General features: G+C 37.9%; 1 protein-coding gene across 2 annotated transcripts in view; it reads left to right on the forward strand.

Annotated features, from left to right (window-relative positions):
* Positions 1 to 20,365, forward strand: part of Bmp5 (bone morphogenetic protein 5) — a 117,012-nt gene that overhangs the window by 80,018 nt on the left and 16,629 nt on the right. For both annotated transcript variants that reach the window (XM_010628930.1, XM_033763411.1), the window contains exon 4: positions 17,265 to 17,459. In XM_010628930.1, coding sequence (XP_010627232.1) covers positions 17,265 to 17,459 — 195 coding nt within the window. The remainder of the gene's footprint in view (positions 1 to 17,264; positions 17,460 to 20,365) is intronic.

A 20,365-nucleotide genomic window follows, 5' to 3' on the forward strand; every position in this document is an offset into this window, starting at 1 on the left:
CTTTCTTTCTTTCTTTCTTTCTTTCTTTCTTTCTTTCTTTCTCTTCTTCTTCTTCTTTATATTTTTGGCTATGTTCTTTACTTTTAAAATTTAACTGTGATTGCTTTTTGTTCATTTCTACAAATTGACAACTGGAATAGCTGTGTTAATGAGGGTTGGAATTATTGTATAACTTTGAATTGTTTTCTGTTGCTGTCATTCCTTACTGTGGGCAGAGTGACATAACATACTAATAGTTTGTTTTCAAAATTGCAGAATCTATACATCTCCTAAAATCCTAGTTATTCAAAATTTCATGACATCTGTTGAATAACAGCATACTCAACTATGACAATATTTTATATCTAATGTGCACATGACTATACAGTAAACAAATATCAATGTTACTAATTTTATATTCTTTTACTTTCCTTAACTGTTTGTGTGAGAGATAAGGATTTCTTATTTTACTCTCTATTTAAATGTAGTAAGTCATGGGATCTGCTCTTTTTAAATGCAAGTTTCTGTCTTTTTAGATGGAAGGTTCTTATATTATCCTTAGGATTCCCAAGACAGTCCTTTTCACCTAAGGGGAAAAACTCCAAATGAAACATCTGTGTTGTCAGATAACTCTTTATCTGTGCCACGGTAGGATGATCTATGTGCCTGTTTAATCCAAATATCAGCTAACAGTGCTAATAAGTAGCAGAAGAAATTCAGAGATCAAGGGTGATATTTTTCTTTTTCTCCTGCTATTTTGACTACAGTTTCTCATTACTGTTTATCCAAGCTCAAAAAGTTGAATTATGTCCACTTATCAGGATCATTTAAACATTTTAAGATTTCATAATATACCCTTCCTTATCTGAACTTTATCTTATAGAGCAATTAAGTCATTTTTGTTCACAAAACTATGTGCCTCCCTTTTCACTGAATTTATGGTGATGACAATTGATTTCAAATGTGTAGATGTGAGAATCTCTGTATCCAAGAAACTGCAAGAATCATTTATCATGCTAGATGTTCTGAAAGGAAAAAGAAACATCTACTCCCATTATTTGATTTAAGTAAATATCATACATAAGTCAGTTGTCTTTTATGTGTTGTTTAATATTGAGTATAATGAGAGCTTGAGTTTTGAGGGAATGTATAAAAATAAATTAGGAGGATAGTTGAAAAATAGCTATCTTCAAATGCTTTAAAAAATAAAATGAAGAAAAACAGACTTTTCCTCCACAGTTCAGAAGTTATATTAGTGACAAAGATGGCAGATGCTGGGCCTACTGTAAGAAAAATAGTGCTTGAGAATGGAAGTTATGGCCGTGGTATTTGTTATTCTGAGAGTAAACCATGTAGAACTGGAAGATTCACCATTTATGTTTTGTCCAGAAATTACTGTCTTGCAACAGATACCTTTTCACATCATTTCTGAGTTTACTGATGGTGCTTCTGCAAAGTGGTAAGCCAATTATAAATGCATAAATACAATATGTAAAGAGAGCTTAGTGAATAGAGAACTATCCTCTTAAAGGAGTCCAGTATTAAATAGCTATATTCAAACTTAAAGTTGAGATGTTCCCTCAAATAAAGTGACAGGTGGGGAAAGAAAGATCTTTCTCTGTAGAGGAAAAATATTTAGGCAAATACACAATTTCAAGTAATCACATGAGGCATCAAATATAAATTCAAATTGAAAAATCTATAATTCTTCAGGTGTCTAGGGATCTCTTCATACAATATTTAGTAGGTGTCTATTTTCTTCTACTTAAATGCCATGGTAAGTTATCTAGCATCATGGAGAAGCATACACCCAAATCTAAATTTTTCCAGATTATTTTATTTGTTATTATTCTTGTAATTTTAGCAGTGCTAGTGATCAAACCAGGGTCTTAGAGATGATAAGCTAGCAAGCACGCTACCCCTGAGCTCCATCCTTAGCCCCCAGAACAATACAGAATCTTCTGGTTCTGCCATGTCACTGTTTCCCATGTGTACATGTTTGTGACACGTCATGAATGCATTCATCCTGGTGAGTTGGTATGTGTGCGTGGCATGCATTCCCTTTTCTCTTTCCTCCCCGCTTGCTTCCTCTCTAGATCCCCTTAACATTTGCAAAAGATCTATGTCTCTGTTCCCTTTTATTTCACTTCGATTTTACTCTGAGTTATTTATGTATCAGGTTTCACATAAAAGAAGCCATGTGACATTTAAGCTTCTGCGTCTGATTTATTTCATTGAATATTATGGACATCTCAAGGGCAATCTCTTTTCCTTCAAATGACCGAAATTTAGCTTTCTTTATGGCTGAGTAGTACTCCATTGTCTATGTATGCCTGACTTTCTCTATCCATTCATCTGATGATGGAGGTAGAGGTCACTTCTAAGATTTAGCTGCTGTGGTTTGTGCTGCTATAAACATGAGTGTGCATGAATTATTGTAATATGATGTGTTTAACTCTTTGGGGAAGATACTTAGAAGGGAAATAACTGGGTGCAATGAAATTCTTATTTTTAAATTGTTGAGGAATCTCCATACTGATTTCTATAGTAGTTGCAATAATTTACTCTCCTCCCTCCACCAGCATTTGTTGTTTTTGTGATGATAGCCATTCTTCCTGGAGTAAGATGGAATCTTGAGTTTGTTTTAACATGCATTTCTTTAATTCCCAATATGTTGAATTTTTTTCAATGTACTTAAGGCCCATTCGGTTTTCTTTTCCTGAGAAGTGTCATTCATTTCATTGCCTATTTTTTTGTTTGGATCAGTTATTTGGGATCTAATTTTTTGGAGTCATTTATACATTCCAGATATTAATCCTCTGCCCAAGGAGCAGCTAACAAACATTTTTTTCCTATTCTGCTTAGCCTATTTTTTAATAGCAGTGTTTGCTTTCTTGATCAGTTGCAAGAGTTCTCTGTAGAGTTTGTATAATAATCCTTTTACACGTGTGTCTTTTGAAAACCCCTTTTCCATGTCTGTGGCTTTTCCTTTTGTTTTCTTCACAAAGACCAAGACAAGTCCAGCTTATCAGCTCTTTTGTGGTTCATGCCATGGTAATTGCCTCCTGTCTCTTTTCTTAAAATGTCAGCTGGTGCCAGCTTAGTAGGTTAAACCAGAGTGCAGGAAGCTCACACTGAAGCCGTCAAACCTGTGGATTCTAAAACTTAGTAATTCATTTCTTAAATGAAAAGTTCTATAAATCTACCCTTTCATTACCCCACATCACATCCAGTGCCAAAATCGGTAGTGAGTTGGTGTTTTTTTTTCAGCCCTAATGACCTGAAGCAACACATTGGAAGAATTACTTCCCCAAAGCCACTGAAAAGAAATGTCTCTGTAAGTGAAATCTCTCTTCATCTGGCAGCATGTTTGGCTTTGTTTGTAATCCCTAGAAGAAGAGATGCTTTTCTAAAAATATTTTTAACAAAATGTTTTGAATGTAGTTGATCAATTTACTTCAATTGAAGAAGTAAAATCATGGTTCTGGCTTTTTAAAAAAAGTCTACATTTTTTATGTCTGTATGATATTTTTCTTTAGTTAGCACTCTGAAATGTACTAAACTCATAATACAGTTTAGTTTTATATAATGATCCATAGGAAGAAAATAATATATAAATAGATGCTTACTGAATAGATTTAGCTAAAAATTGAAAGGCTCAGATTTTTACCATGGCCTTTATAAATTTAAATTTCAGCTTTAAAAGTAATTTCTATTGAATAGGAGATGCATGGTAAACATAATTTGCTTATTCAAAGTTTAGCAACACAAGTCAACAACATACAGTGGAGCCTCAAGTTACAAATAGCCAGACATATGAACAACCTGGGCTATGATCAGAATTTTAGTTTTAACTTATGAACAAAGTCTTGAGTTACAGCCCTAATGCTGGCTGCTTGGACTTCCAGATTGTCTCAGAAACAGATCTAAGCCTTAAGGAATTCTGGGAGGAACATGACAGCGTCCTTTCCTGTGTGGGGTTCGTTGAGAAATCCTGGGCCAGAGTCTCTCTAAGGGAAGGACACTGAGATCTGCCTGGCAGAAAGTGTGGCCAGAAATTATATAGGGGAGAGACTCTGAAGGCAACTGAGCAACTTGAGTTACAACCAGCCCTTTGGAACAAATTGACTTTGTAAGTCAAGGGTCCACTGTACATGAAGAAGGGTTTCACATTTAGTGACTTAAAGCAGCAAGTAATGAACAAGAGTTAGCTGTGCTTCATTATCTGGTGAAAGATGCAGTTTACCGCTTTTTATAAGATTTCTCTTAATGTAAAGGGATATGAAAGTGTTTAGCTACATCTGTGTCTCTGTTTCTGATTTTCCTTAACTCAGAACAGCAACCACGAAGCACCAGTCTTGCCAAACAAATGCCAGTGTCAGGAACATGTTCCCGTTTTTTTGGTTCTACTCCCTATTCTAGACTATCCACTATGGAGAATGGGAGAATGATCTGCAGGGTACAAATTTTTCATGGTAATATCAAGTTACAGCTGTGAAAAATGTGAAATACTGCTTATTTCATCATGCAAGAGATTTAACTCTGTCCTTCCCACTCTTTCCACTTTAATGTTTTGCTGATGATTGTTTCTAGGAGATGAGCCACAAAAACTACCTTAGTGCTGGTGTTTGTATGTTGAGCAGGGAGTGCAAGCAGGATGAAGAGAGAACCTTGGTTGGAGGAAGGCAAGAGCTGTTCTGGTTCTGTGTGGCTAAATGTCAGGTTCTGCAGGCCTGCCCCATGTCAGCTCCTAGAGAGAGAGCCGGAGAGAAATGAGCAAAAAGCCAACAACCAAAACTAACAGTATGGCTTGCAAGTGGTGATCAAAATTATGAATTAAAGGGAACATACTTAGCTAGGAAAAGCATACATTTTAGCTCCTTAAAAATTCATATTAATTGCCCTTCAGTGTGACAAGTTTCAGTTTGAGTGAATAGAAACTTTACAATCCAACCTCCTTCTTGTGGCTGGCTGGCAGCATCGAATCCTTATCTCTCTATTTGATCAGGAAAATCTGATCTTGGACTTAATGCAATAGGCAGCTATAACAATGTTATTGAAAGTTACAACATGTGTGCCGCCGATATGGGCTAGGTCCGGGTGGTGAACCTGTGGTGAGCGTGTCCCAGTTGGCTGTTATCACTGGGTTAGGAGATGGATGATGGCCCTGATCTCCCTAAGGTGGACAGCTGTTTTGCATGTGGTCTTGGGGATGAGAAGGGTTTGCTACGTTGTCCAGGCCTGTCGCATATTTGGGATCCTCCCACTTTAGCCACCTGATTAACTGAGTTTGCAGGTGTGTGCTACTGTGCCTGGTCCAAAGAAGAAAGTTTTCATACAGAAAGCTTTGATCATCTTTGACTTGAAATCAACTTTGTCTGAAATAAGAATAGCTGTGCCTGCTTTTCTTGAGTTCCTGCTCCATGGAATATTCTTTTCTGTGCTTTGCTTTTTAATCTGTGAATTTGTTTTGGATTAGTTTCTTGTATACAGCATTCTGTTGGGATTTGTTTTGTGATCCATTCTGAGGTTTGTTTCTTGGTCCATTCGGCCAATCTATGTCTTTTGACTGGGGAATTGAGAAGTTTTACTGAAAAGTATTGACTTACTCCTTCATTGTATTATTTTTCTGTGGCTGATATTCTATTAGACATTTTGGCATTTCTTTTCCTGCTTCCTTGTCCCTTTCCAGGTTATCCTTGAGAATTTTTTGTAGTATTGATTTGGTGGTCATGAATCTCTTGAGGTGCAATTTTTCATGGAAATATCTTATTTCTCCCTCAATTTTGAAGAAAAAATTCATAGTATATGTAAGTTTGAGTTGGAAGTTATTTTCTTTTAGAACTTGATGAATTTCACTCCAAGCTTTCTTTGCCTTTAAGGCTCTGTGTGGAAGTTTGCTGCAATTCAAATAGGTTTACCTGTAAAAAATAATTCAATGGTTTTCTCTAACAAATTCAGAATCCTGTCTCTTTGTTGGACTTCTGTAATTTTGACCATTGTGTGTCTTGGAGAAGTTCTTTTTCTTTCTTTCTTTCTTTCTTGATTGCTGCTATTTGGGTTTTAAATGCCTCACTTCTCTGTTTTCTCTCATGTTTTCCCTATACTTGGAAAGTTTTGTGCTATTATTTCTGTAAACAGGCCTTTATTATAATCTGTACTGCCTGCTGATTTTTCACTAATTCCAGTTACTTTTAGATTAGTCTTCTTTGTGTTAGCTTACATCTGTGGGATTGATTTTTCATGTTCAACAGTTTTCAAGTGTCTGAATAATTGCTCTCTGATGGCAACCCTATCTTGTAATTCTGATACTGCCCTCACAAGGGTTGCTTTTAATCTCCTGGATTTGAGTACATTTTCATGCACTTTTGTTCTTTGCTCAACTGCTCATTCATGTTTTGAATCATTTTGTTTAGTTCAGTTAGCTTTAGTGTCTTCTGTAAATTCCCTGATTTTGTTTAAGTTGCTTAGTTATATATTCTGTAAGCCTGCTGAACACCTTATTGTTCTGTGTTTAATCTCTTCTGTCATCCAATAGTTCTACTGTGTTGTTTTTGCTTTCCACCCTTTTGATGCCCCTTGGATTGGTTTTGAGTGGTGCTGGGAGTTTTGAGAGGAATTTTGTTGCCCCATCTTCTCATATTTCTATTGGCTTTCATTATTTGTTTTGTGCTTAGGTTTGAGCTTACTGATAGTGGAAATACTTTTTTGCTTCTATATAAATCTCTTTAGTTAATATCCGGTTTTAGTGGTTTGCTCTGGGAATGGCTAACTATAGTCTTTTGCCTCTGTCCTAAAATCTGACCACCCCTGTTCATTTGGAAAAGGAGGTTGCATGCAGTATTATTGGCCCAGCACCCAGTTCTCTGGGAGAGGACAGCAGTGTTGTTAATTAACTAAAAGAAATCCTGGTACTGGCATACAGAGATAACATTAACTGCAACAACTATGGAAACAACAATCGCAAGTAAATCACCCACAACCGTATTGTCCAAGACAAATTGGATATTGACATAGCATAAGAACTAATAGTATAGCACCATTGATGGTAAAAAAAGTTTGGTAATTTTAGCATAAGCACTAAGAGAAGCGAGATATCAACATATACCAAGTATCTACTATATGTGACAATTCCACTAATGATGGAAAAATATGCAACAGTAATACAGAAGAGTTGATTAACTATCCAAGAGTTAATAAACTTAATGAGTATACTATTAGAGAGCTGGGAAAGGTTGAAAATCTGAAAAATGAAACAATGGGAGATGAGAAGGAAGAGAGAAAAGGAGAACATATTATCCTATTTAGGACAGAGACAGAAGTATGTTTATATAGTTAGATAAAGTTAACAGAATAGAATAAATGAGAAAAAGAAGGTAATAGACAAAACAGCAAAAAAAGAAAATGTATGGAGAATAGGGGGAAAAGGGAAAATCCTAAACCCTATAAACCGATGAAGAAGAAAGAAGAGAAGAAAAAGAAAAAGAAAAAAGACAGTGAGTCAAGAATGTGGGGGAACCTGTGCATTTTTGAATCAGTGATTTCCTCCTGGGAACTGCAATTTAGAAATCCAGTAAGTCATGGTGTTTTCTTTCTTTCTTACTTGAGTCCTTGCACTTGGGAGGCAGGTAGCGGAACCACTGAGCTAAATCCCCTGCCCAGTCATGGTGTTTTCCGCTTAGCTTTATGGCCCTTGGGTTTTTCCCCCATTTTCCAGAGGCTCCTCTGTCTGCCCCAGGCTATGGCAGTCATCCACGCTGAGTGTGTCCTTGCTCCTGTCGGTAGATGGGGAAGGCGATTGACCTCAGATCTGCGGAGGTTGCAGGCAGCAGGGCAAGGGCTGAAGTACTCAGTCCTCACACTGTCAGGCCCAGCTGTTTCCAAGACCTTACAGGTGGTGAGGTCTGCATCCCTCCTGGTCTGCACCCAACCCTCTTAGGCATTCTCTGACCAGCCTGCATCCCGTCCACATCTATCTTCTGGGGCTGTCTCCCACCTAGACCCTGTGGGAGGGCCACACTGGGAGCCATGAAGTGAAGCTAGTCCCAGGTTATTCCAGACTCAACTACTCAGCCCATTCCTAAAATGGTGCCTGATAAAGCACTTCCTGGGGATGCAGTGAGGACGGCTGAATTCCCTCTCCAGCTATTGTGCACTGTGTGGAAGGAGTCCCCCCAGAGCAAAACCCAAGGCCGCCTTTGTATTTCCCAGTAGCAATAGCTCCTCCCGGAGCCTGCACTCCTGACCCAGTCCCCTTTTTCTCTCTGGGATTCCCAGCCCTGGGCACTTCACCGGGCATCCAAGGAGGAGCCCTTTCCCCTCCCCAAGAGCTGCAAGCCAGGGTGAGACTCCAGAATGCTCTGTTCTTTACTCTGTGCAGTGATCCACCTCTCCACCTTCTATGCAGCTACCTTCACTGTCAATTCCTTCCCAATTCCTGGTGATCTACTTCTCTTTTCTTCTTTGCTAAGTTATTTTCTCAGTGTCTGGATTCTGGATCTCTGAGAGGGTGAATGTTGCTGTTGACCTCCACCCTGCCATTTTCTCTCCCCTTTAATAATCTTTAAGATGTGACCATTGCCTTGTGAGTATTTCATGTATGTAAACCAACAGCTGAAGCACCTGGCTCCGACAGCCGGCAGCTATTTCTTCTAATTTTTGAAGTACCAACTAGTCTCCTAACTTTCCTGATCCTGTTGAAAGACGTACTTCTCATTGCTCTCAAGTACCAGCTTTGCGTGTGTATGGAGGTGTTCTCCACATAATTTTTCTCTTTGGTGACCCAAAGGGAAGAAATGTGCAAATCTCCACTTCTGCTGTGAGATTAGATGTTGCTGCTGACCAAGCATAAGTAATGGATGATCCTCTTATTTTCCATGCAGATGGTTCCAGAAGGGTGTGGCCTGAGCCACAGTGGGATCAAGGTAGGAGGGCACTTGTGCCCTGTTGTGAGGCCAAATTGCATTTTTGTCACAGCTGTAGCCATGAGAAACTGGCCATGTTTTTGTGCTTGTTTGCTTGTTTGTTTGTTTACTCAGGAGAATGCTTTTTGATCCCAGACACCTATGTGAAGGAAAGACTTACGCATCAAATGTCTTAACTACACATTTTGGGAGGGGTTAGTATGGCATATTATATTAGGTGTTACAGTATCAGCTCTCCACTGTATACATTAAAAATGTCCTTTACTTTTCTCTCTTGTCACTAGTTGTCAAAATAATTTCCTGTATTTATCTTCCATTTTGGTGGCACTAGAATGTTTCAAAGATCCCGGAAATAGCTTAGAATCTCATATAGATTCATTTATCAAATGGAAAGGGAAGGTTAGATATTTAATACACTTATCATTTTCTTTGTAATAGCTTTTTAAAATAATATGTCGTATAAGGTGATCAAAGTTGTTTCCTTTAGATACTTACAGAATTCTCAAATAACTACATTAAATTCATTTCATACACCACTTTCACCACCACGAGGAAATTGCTGAGGATTAAATACAATTGTTATTACTATGATAAAAACTGAGGCTGAGATCTCAAATTCACTGATCATTGAGATCAGCTTTTCTTCACTGACATAGCAGAGAATTTTAAAAAGAATTTTGGTAAATGTCTGCTTCAGTATAGTTTTATTTAACCTCCCCCCACCCACCCGCCATGCTTTAGAAGGAAGGAATCCTCCTGTGTGCACACTTTTTTAAATTTTAAATTTTCTCTTTTAATATCTGGGAAATAGATATAATATCTGGAAGATAGACTAAATGCACTCTTCCCATGGTTTTGTGAAAAGAAAGTTTCTGCTTTCTTAAAATAAACGAGGGCTGGAGGGAGCACTGCTAACCAACGTTTTGGGGGCCTGTGACAGAGGAAGTCTGTGAGCCTTCTAGGGCCTCAGGGGAAAGGTGCTATATAAAGAAAGAGCTATTAAAAAGTAAGTGCCTCGGTGGAGGTAAACTACAATGTTTAGCATGAGATTCACTTTTCCACAAGCTGAAAATAGGGCCCAAGGCAAAAGCATTGGTTGGACGCGTCATGCTTCAGAAAATAAAGTAAACCCGTGCTTTCAGACTGTGGAAGGAGACCGATCCTCTTTCGTCACCTCAGCTCCACCCTTCGTGGCATGAAATATTTGTACATTTTGGACAGCTCCCAAGACCAGGCACAAACCTGTGTGGCCCTGCTCCTTTGTGGCTCTCAGGCTTCCCGTCCCCAGGCCCTCCTTCCTAGAGTCTCAAGGTCTTTCAGTTTGGTTCACAAATATTTCTGTTTTCCTGTCACGCCCTGAGTCATTGTGCCCAGGTTTCTTTCTGACCAATGCCCCTCTTTCCTTTTCTCATCGCCACCACGTTCTCAGGCTGTGGAGCGTTATGAGCTCTTTTGCACAATCTTTAGGAATAATGACAACTGTTTTTAAAGGCTTTTCTCCCCCTTCGACATTCGCTAACCCTTCTGTCCCCCAATCAGAGAAAAAAATGTTTCCTCTGCTGTGATACAGAAACAGGAACTGTAACCATTTTCCTAACCAGGAGACAGTGCACAGTACACAACAGTGTCAGGAAAGGGTACGGATCACAGTGACCTCCTCAGATGGGAGTGTAGGCTGCAGTGTGTGCTTTTCCGTTTGCTTCTCAGATGCAAAATCCTATGCTCACTTATACGTATTATCTCTTTAGTCCTTCTTTGCTTCTGAAATCTCTTAATATGTAACTGTGAATGTAGAATATCTGATAGACAGCTACTATTTTAAAGTGACACTTTTAAATGTCATTATAAGATAAAAACAGAAAGATCCAGAAAGAGCATTGCATAAACCTCATGTGTTAACCAGAACTCAGAATTAGTATGAAGAATCACGCAAAAATATTACCTTGCACTCTAAAGTTCAAAAAGTAGTGTTAAAATGGCACTTCAGTGTGCGTTTCCAGTGTCACTGAAATAGTTTAAAATCTCAGCTTTTGCTTGCTTTTGTTTGAGTTTATAAGGCAGTGTAAGCCATTTTCAAATTTCAGCAGGAATGTCAAATCGTATTTGTGGTACTTCGAATCGGTGTGCTTATATCTGGGAGCAGGTCTATGTTTTTACTCTAAAACTAAAAACTATGCAAAATTTTCATGAAAGTATAACAAAGTTGAAATTTGTAGCTAGATGACAACACGTTTAATTGAAGCCTACGGCAAGTTAAAGTGTATGTGGAATCTAAGTACACAAAATTCTGTTTTCCTTACATTTCATAAAACCTGATATAAACATGATTTCATCTCCTTGCAAGGCAGAGAATTCTAAACGTTTTAAATCATCTGTTTCCAAAACGGTAAAATTCCAGTGCAATTTAGAAGCACAGAATCTATAATTTGAGAGTACTAAAATCAAATTTAACCGTGGGTTGAAAATAAGGGGAGTTCAAATCAATAATCCGAATGAGAAGCGCAGACTGTTTTCACGGAGGATCCATAAAGGGCGGTACAAGTCTTGAAGGAAGGAAAAGTAACTCATGCACAAGTTGCAGCACAGGTGTTTTGGGTTAAACAGTCAATTGCTGTGGGTTGATAGGAGGAAAAAAAACACCAAACTAGAATTTATGCTAGGATCTCAGAGTGATATCAACGTTTAGACTCCGACAAATCCTCAAATGTGTGTTTTTCAAACTGTGTATCTTAGAGGGAAACGAATACTTGTATTTGGAGCCACTTACCTTAAACATCAACATGTGTCTAAAGAGCTGTTTTACGTCAGATTCTCCTTTAGTAACTTCGTTTTTCAAAGAAATAATTCTTTGCGAATTCATTCTGAACGTCACATTTTCCAAAATAAATGGTCTGAAATTAAAACCATTATTATGCAAACGGCTTTTGGTTCACCAGCCTCCCTTCACTACCACTATACCTCTAAAATAATGCCCGTTATATCCTTTGGTCAGTTTGACTCTAATACTGCACCCTGAGTACTCATACAAAAGCAGAGAGGTTAGAGTGGAAGGACTGGAAGGCTTGAATCTCCAGCCTCAATTACGACACAATTTAGAAGTTAGAGGTCCAGCCTCAAGTTCCGACTTGTGAACAAGTTCTGTTCCGGGAAAACATTCGTTAAGTCACATTTGTTCCTAAGTCTGACAAAGTGAGTCTTACATACAAATGTGCAATGAAGCAAACATACAATGTAAAGCATAAAGAAACAAACCTCCACATCACCACTGCTTTTCCTCTTGCTTCCGGACATCCTGGGCGCTGAATGAGTGTTGTAGTACTGTACACTCTTGCTCTGTACAGTGGGCACACAGCAGCTCACCTGTGACAGCGTCCCACAGACACACAAGCTATTTCTAGGATTTGTTCACTTCCGTGTAATGAGTGGTCCGTTCAAATCTGTGAAGATTCACAACTTGAACACTCTAAAGTATATCTTTCTTGGGCTGGTGATTTAACTCAGTGGTTCCACCACCTGCCTTGAAAATACAAGGACCTCAGTTCAATCCCCGGTATCAAAAAAATAAAGAGCTTTCTTAATTCCTGTGTAAGTAGAAGAATCACTTCTTTAAAAGAAACTGATTCAGCCCTATTTGTATTTAGACTAATAAAATTGAGAAGTTATAAGTCTATGTATGTACCTTCAAATTTTCTTTCTCTTACCCTGGTATCTCTACCACAATTTTGAAGTGAAGACAATTTGGGGAAGGTATGAATAGATGAAAAGAAATCTTTTCAGATGCAAACATTTAATGGGCATTCTCTTTTTTAAAATACAAAAAGACAGATCCTACTAGTATCAGACACTGGACTCTATTTTTTTTTTTTATCACCTCTGGCACTTCATTGCAGAAGCATTCCGTTATATACCTGGGACAACTGGGCACACACCGCATTCCTCTGGAGCCAGCTGGCCCCAGCGAGCTCCCTGGACCACTGGTACACCCTTCCCAGAAACTTTTCAATCTCCTCTCCCCTTTGTCCTCCATCCTCCCATCTGTGTGGCACAACACACGTGCATTCAAGCTTGAACAACTCCCGGCAAACACGCTCTTAGCTTCCTGTTTCACCACACCCGTGTCGCATAGCACTTCCTTGTCCTTTTCCAAATGCACTGCACTAAGGCATGGCATTTTCCATGGGAGCTGTCTGTGCTCTTGGGATCACTGCATCCCAAAACTTGTGCTGAATCTTGCTCGGTGTGATGCTTGCTAAAGGTGCCTTTGCCATCACGTCGCTGCTCAGATGAGCTGCTACTGGGCCGTTTCCCCTCTGGAGTCATGGTCAACACAGAAGTTGGTATGGAAGATAAGTTTGGAGCTCACTGTACTGCCGCCATTCTGACCCACTGTGGAACTACTCAGAGTCTACTTGGCGGAAGATTTCTCCAGGACTTGAGTCACACAGTAATAACCAAGTACTAAAGTAGTGTTCCTCGGCCTCCCCGTATTTCACGCATTTTGGGTCAAAAGATGTTGTTAGATGTTCTTTGAATTGCTTCTGATTTTAGGAATTAGAACTGCAACAATGCCACAAAAAAACTGAATTGCAGACTCAAAACTTAACTTAACTACTTTACACTCACTAAATGCCGCAGTGCTACAAATCTATGTAGTAGGGCTTTTCCATTTCCTTAGGGTGACTTGTTTCCTATGAAATACTTAATTCCTTATTTCAATATATTCTAGTTAAATTAAATCTACCACTGTTCCAGGTCTGCTTAGAAGAATCTGAAGCTTCAGGTGACTAAGCTTGAGCTCAATCTGGTATCATTACCACCTTTTTATTGTAATGCTCTTTTTATCAACTGCGTCCTTTTCACTCCAGTTATATATATATATAGCTAGTAGTTCTCCATTTTATTAAAAAAAAAAAGAAAAATAGCCCACATCTTCTTTATTCATTCACCAATTGATGGGCATTTAGGCTATTTCCAAGATTTAACTATTACAGACTGTACCACTATGAACATGGGTGTGCCTATATATATATATATATATATATATGCTTTTTTTGTTTTGTTTTAGACAGGGTCTCACTTTGTAGTTCAGACTGACCTGGAACTCACTATGTAGGCCAGGTTGTTCTCAAACTCACAGTAATCCTCCTGCCTCAGCCTCCCAAGTGCTGGGATTACAGGCTTGCGCCACCACACCTGGCCTCCATTTAAATATTTAATGCTCTATTCCAATCTGTCTGTCTGTTTATCTATACTAGAAACCACTCAAAAATAAAGATTGGCTCTGAAAAGTAAATCCACAGTGAAAGAGATATTATATAGTCTACCTAAATCAAAATACAGTGTGGTGGATAGTCTTTAATTACCCAGAATATACTGTACATTTAATACAACAATCCATAATGTTCAAATGAAGTCTTATAAAGAGTTTACTACTTTTAGTACATGCATTATAATTTGGGTTTCTGTCAGCATTTTGAACAAAAAGAACTGGTCAGTCACTCAGTGTCGGTACGTTGGGTCTGGAGGAGTAGGTAATATAGTTAATGTTTGTAGGATGTAGTTAAAGACCAAGGGTAACTGAGCAAGCACTAATTTATGAAATCTTAATAGGCACCTCATTGCCAAAGTAAAAAAGGAAACCAAAAGGAAACTTAATATTAAAAGTTATTTAAATGGAGTTCACATTGATTTGAAGGGTGCTTTCCTTCTCATACAATATCTACCTTTGTAAAGCCCAAGAAACAGTATTTGTAATATACAAAACTCTTTACAGTTTTCAGACCATAAATCTTTACAGCAGCATTATTTCTCCATAGATAAAAATTAAAATGTGAGCCTTTGGAATAAAAATCAGGAAACCTTTTTGCCAACTAAAGGAAACGTGAAAGTTTGTGCTAAGTGTCTTTTTAACTATGAAAGGGTCAGTGTGTATTGTAAGGAATGGAAAACTGATTTTTCCATATTCCATGTCTGAACACATTGCAGAAACTCAGTTCAATATTAGAAAGTTCATATATTAAAAATGATTTCTGCAGTCATCAATGAGCCCAGGTAAAAATTTAGTTTCTGTTAAATTAACACTTCATTAAAATATCAAAATAAAACGCTCCAACAAATACTTTTTTATGTTGTACTCTAAGGCATAAAATTCAGAAATTTAAAGAACAGATCACCAGTTATTCTATTCCATAACAGTTAAGTGTCTTGATTTCTCCTCCCACCCCCTTTCTTTTGCTGAGCTTTCTGTCACTGGAAACATCTTAAACCAATTTCAAGTGCTACACCTGAATAAACACGTTGTAAAAGTGTTTATGTATCGAAGTGGGTCAGTTCAAGGTACGGTATTTGGCTGGAACTCCTAATTTCTCTTTTTACAGCAGAAGAGCTGCCAGAAGGAGGAAGTCTGAGCTGAATTAATACATTTGTTACAGTGGAAGTCGAATGGAAACTGCTCTGACCACAAATCAAACTGCCTCTTTCATTTATGCCAGTGATAGAGTTTTTCTAAGAAATATAGACTCTGGCATACAGCCACTGTGAGTTTGCACTTAAAAGAGAAACCTATATGCTTATTTGTCTAAGGTTTACTGCTTTGATTATTTGTAAGCGCTTTTCTGGAAGGACTGAGCATAGTGGCATTTGTGAAGCAGATGGGCATTTTAATACAAGTTTCCCTGGCGTGCTGTAGAAAAATTGTCGAGGACATGGATGCTGCCTGAAGTGGTGCAAACTTTCTTCTTTAAATCAATATCTTCACATTTAGAGGACCTCTGTATCCCTTGCAACAGCTGCGCAGTCTCACATGACACAGTCTTGTACTCTGAAAGTGGAAGGCCTCTGCATGATGCAAGTATGCACAAAAGTGTTTGTGCTGGCAAAATAAACTTTGTTAAGAGCAAGGGGTTATTTGCTAGAATGCCATTGATGCTGTTTCTGGGCTTTGTTTTCTTTGCCTTTCTTCTAAGATGGGTCAGGACTTTTAACGGACTATTGCTCCATGGTCTTTACTACATAAATATTTTAAGAAACCATGCATAGTTCTCAAGGGGCAAACCAGAGTCCATCATGCACATATTTCAAACCACATTATACATTACTCTTACAGGCTTGGTAACTTCTATATCTAGGGTAGCAACTTTGCATGAGTTCTGAGTAATTCTCAACTAAATTTACAACTTAAGGTTAAGCAGTTCACCCTCTTTGGGTGCTTTCCATGGAACCAGATATCAGTCAATGGTTTTCTTTGTGAATGTAGGTATATTATATATAAAATGATATAATATACATCCACGTATTACTTAATGTTTATTTGCATATAATATGCTATATATAATTTTAGTGACAATTATTTTAAATTTGAAGAGCCTAATAAAATTGAACTGTAAAAAGGGGAAAAGTAATACCTAGCTGCTGTAGTATTTGTAGAATCATCACCTTGAAACCACTAACAGAACTGCCTAGCAAGTGCTCCAAACATACCCGACAGGGTTATGATAAGTATCATTATTGTTATTACCATCCCTGTGGGATGTTCATTAACATCAATTTCCAATCCCAGGCTCCTTGAGTTTGAATTCCCTCCAGTACAGGTACTGTTTGCACTTCTGTTCTCTGATATATAGCCATGTTCACCGGCTAATAGGTGTTAAGGATAGCAGGCTAGTGGAGACGCAAGGAAGGGTCTTCACACTCACCTGGAAATTTTCCTTTCTGAGTTTCTACACTCTAAACTCAGAGGTGGAGGAATTCTGATATTTCAATGTTTATTTCAAAATACTCCGTAATACAAATGAAACAAAGCTTAAAGCAAGCTTCTACCCTCAGTATGATCTTCCAAAATGAACTGTGAAGAACTCTAAGTAGAGCACAACTTTATAAAGTTGGCCAGAGGAGAAGGAAGAAAGTCTGTGGGTACTAATGAACTCTTAAAAGCTGAGATAGGCTGAGGAATGTAGAAATACCCTTCCAAATGTTCAGCCCTTGTCACTTGAAAAGAAATTTTGAGACACATAAAGAATAAGAGTTGACCACTTGCACAATACTTTTGGAATTGTTATGTGATGTGGACATTTCCAGGCTTACGGCTCTTCCAACCTTTCCACTGTGGTATTCCTGAATTTGAGGTGTGAGAAGATACCAGTGCGTGACTACAGCTAGAAGATGTGCTTCTGAAAGGAGAATGATGTAAACTGAAAAACTAAGGGTGGATAGGTGCCTATAATGGTAAACTTAAATGTTTATAAAATCTCACCCTGTGAGGAAAAGATTCTGATAATGCTTTAAAACTTTTCCCCTTGGTTCATATGAGGTAAACTCGGTCTGTTTTGTTCATAAACCACATGCTTATGTGTTATGTTCTAGGGCGCAGTATCAACGTAAAATCCGCAGGCCTTGTAGGAAGACACGGGCCTCAATCTAAACAGCCGTTCATGGTGGCCTTCTTCAAGGCAAGTGAGGTACTCCTTCGATCTGTGAGAGCAGCCAACAAACGGAAAAACCAAAACCGCAATAAATCCAGCTCTCATCAGGATTCCTCCAGGATGTCCAGTGTTGGAGGTAAGACAAAAATGAGAGCAGCAGTTTTACACAGAGTTATGGGATCGTATGCTGCAAATCAAGGGCCACGGTAAATTTACCCTCTCTGTATACCTTCGTTGGGTGTATTAAATCTTCTAGTGATGTTTCCCGTGTCCTCAGCATGTTTTATCAGTGAATCATGCAGTAATTCATTCTGAAGTAAGTCTGACTGGCTTCCCTATGTTGAAAGATACAGTTCAAATTAAAATCAGGCAGGTAGTAATAAAATTATGAAATGGCTAGAACAACAAAGTCTGGCCAGAACCGAATGACTCAACTTGCTGAGCCAACTTCCCCATGGCCTCTCAACTGTCAAGTCCACCAGGTAAATTCTGCATAAAACCCTTTCTTTAGTGCTAAAGTGTGAATCATGCAGCTCACATCCTTTCTGAAAATAGAAGCAGGATAGTTTGATGAGAATTAAGATAGTATTTCTATTTCTATTATTTGTAGGACCATTGTTTGGGTTAGCTGCTCTGGGCGTGAATCTACACATCTACATATGAATTATTTCAACAAAACAGTACAAATGCATAATTGATATCCAACACTTGGACTTTAATGGTTTTTTTATAGAAAAGAAGATAAAATTACAATTAATCAGAAAGCATACTGCCAAAAAACTGAAGTGAGTTAATCATAGCATTCATATGGAGAAGGATCTTTTCTAATCCCGGCTGCAAATAAGCTGTTGTTAGATGAACTTCATGGCTACATTCTTCTAAGAAATTATTTCTATCTATAAAACAGAAATGTGAAAAAAGACTGATTCCAGAATATCCCAACTTAATACAACATGTTGTTTACTAGTGAAGTGTATATCCTGCTGTGTTAATGGCTAACATGTGTGGGGTACTCTGTCAGTACACTAGATAAACCAATACACAAAACAGACAGGAATCCTACCTGTGGGATTTCAGCAAATTGGAATTTTAATTTCATATGGCCTTTAACATTATTCCTAAAATCTTCAGCTTTCTGAGTTTACTTGAAAATGACAAATCATCTAGCACTTATTTATTATTCAAATGTGTTTGAGCATTTAAACGAGAAGTAGATGATTATAAGTAAAACAAATATATGTTCTTTCTTGTTTCTGTTTTTTGGGGTTTTTGCACCTGCGAGTCCCATCAATGCTAAATGGATTCACTGCAGCCTTCCTGAAGTGTAGGTGCTAGAGAATCATGTTAGAAACAATCCCTTTTTGGTATATCTAGCAGCAGAACCAGAAGGGAAGAATCCTACATCAAATTACATTTCACTGAATTAAATTCTAGGTTTAAAGTTATGTTTTAAAATCACTTTCTATCAGGCCAGGGATATAGCTCAGTGAAACAACATAGGCCTGGCAAGCACTAGGTCCTGTGTTCAAACCCCAGCACCAAAAAAAAAAAAAAAAAAAAAAAAAAAAAAACATCTCGTTAAAAAAACCCCAAAAAAAAAAAAAAAAAAAAAAAAAAAAAAAAAAAAGACCACACAACAAAAACATAAATAAAATCGTATTCTATCAAAGACACTTAACCACTATTTATTTTGCTTGAAAGTAAGAGATGATGCTAGTGCTTATTACAAAACTACTTTTGTAAAGTTATTTGCAAGATCTGTAGGTTGGCAAAAAGTTGTAATTGCTTAATATGAAGATGAAGAAAAATAACTTTCTAAGACCTTTTCGTCTTTGTAAATGCTAGCCTGTCGAGGTTGTATATTTTTCTTTTCATGTAGAATGACTCTGAATTTGGGTGAGATGTTTTTAATTTAATGTAGCAGACTATGTTAAGAAAAGTGGTTGGTGAACTTCGAATACTCATAATTTTTAAGGAAATTACAAAGGAAAAATATGTCTCAATTATTGTTAGAGCTCATAGTTACTCTGGCAGAGGTGTTCCAGCAACTGAAATCATCAAAGTCCTGTTCCCCATTGGTTAACTCTGTTTATCTTTTCCTCCTGACCACGAGTAACAAACATACTTCTGTAACCATAGATGAATAAAACACATGGAGCAAAAATCTTGTAACTTTTCACCAGTTTCCTAACACCATTTAGAGTACGAAATTTTTCTAATATAAACCAATATTTTCTTTTTAGAAGTTTGTCATTGGCGTCTGTTTCTGTGAAATATGTGGTAGATGGTTTTGGAGCATGTTCATATTTTGATAATAAAAAGAAAAAAGTAGCTGGTTTGTGTCTCCGAGACTTAACCTTTCAATAGGTAGTAATCAAGCAGACTGGGAAAAGCCTCCTAGGATTTGGCTTAAAAGACAGGGCTTTAAGAAAAGGGAACGTTAATATAAACAGAACATTTGATACTTAGGAGACTTGAAATGCCAGGGAAATTTCAAAATTATCTAAATATAAATAATAAATTCTATAATAGTACTATGCTTTTACAGTAAAATACTGTGTAAAGTGCCCTGCTGAGAGAGGTGGAAAGGAAGGTGGTCAGAGAGAGCTGTGTTGGGTGTTTGCCTGATTGATTTTTTTTTTTTTTTTCAAAGTTCATCGTCAAATAGAGCGAGAGGCAGGAGAACTAAAAGCCAGGCCATTCTTACCATCTTCATCCAATTTCTTTCCCATTTCAAAGACTCCTGCCTTCTGACTTCTCAATATCCTTTTTTTCTTCGGTACTCCTATGGGAGAGGCCTGAACAGTGTGTAGCACAAAGTGGGGCCCTGCAGATCCTTGTTGAATAAGTTACTGTGCCAGTCGTACAGGGAAATTAACTCCTTCTTTGCAGTGAATGTACGCAGAATCACTGCTCCCAGTTTTTCTATAGAAGCTGCCCCACCATCCCACCTCCCATGCTGCTCCTCTTCTGGTTTTTGGCAAGAAATCTGACTAGGCACATTGTGGGAGATGCTGTGTATTTATTTGGATATTTCTCTGA

This window comes from Fukomys damarensis, unplaced genomic scaffold, assembly GCF_012274545.1.
Source record: "Fukomys damarensis isolate Sample0158 unplaced genomic scaffold, DMR_v1.0_HiC HiC_scaffold_14, whole genome shotgun sequence".
Classification (NCBI taxonomy): Eukaryota; Metazoa; Chordata; class Mammalia; order Rodentia; family Bathyergidae; genus Fukomys; species Fukomys damarensis.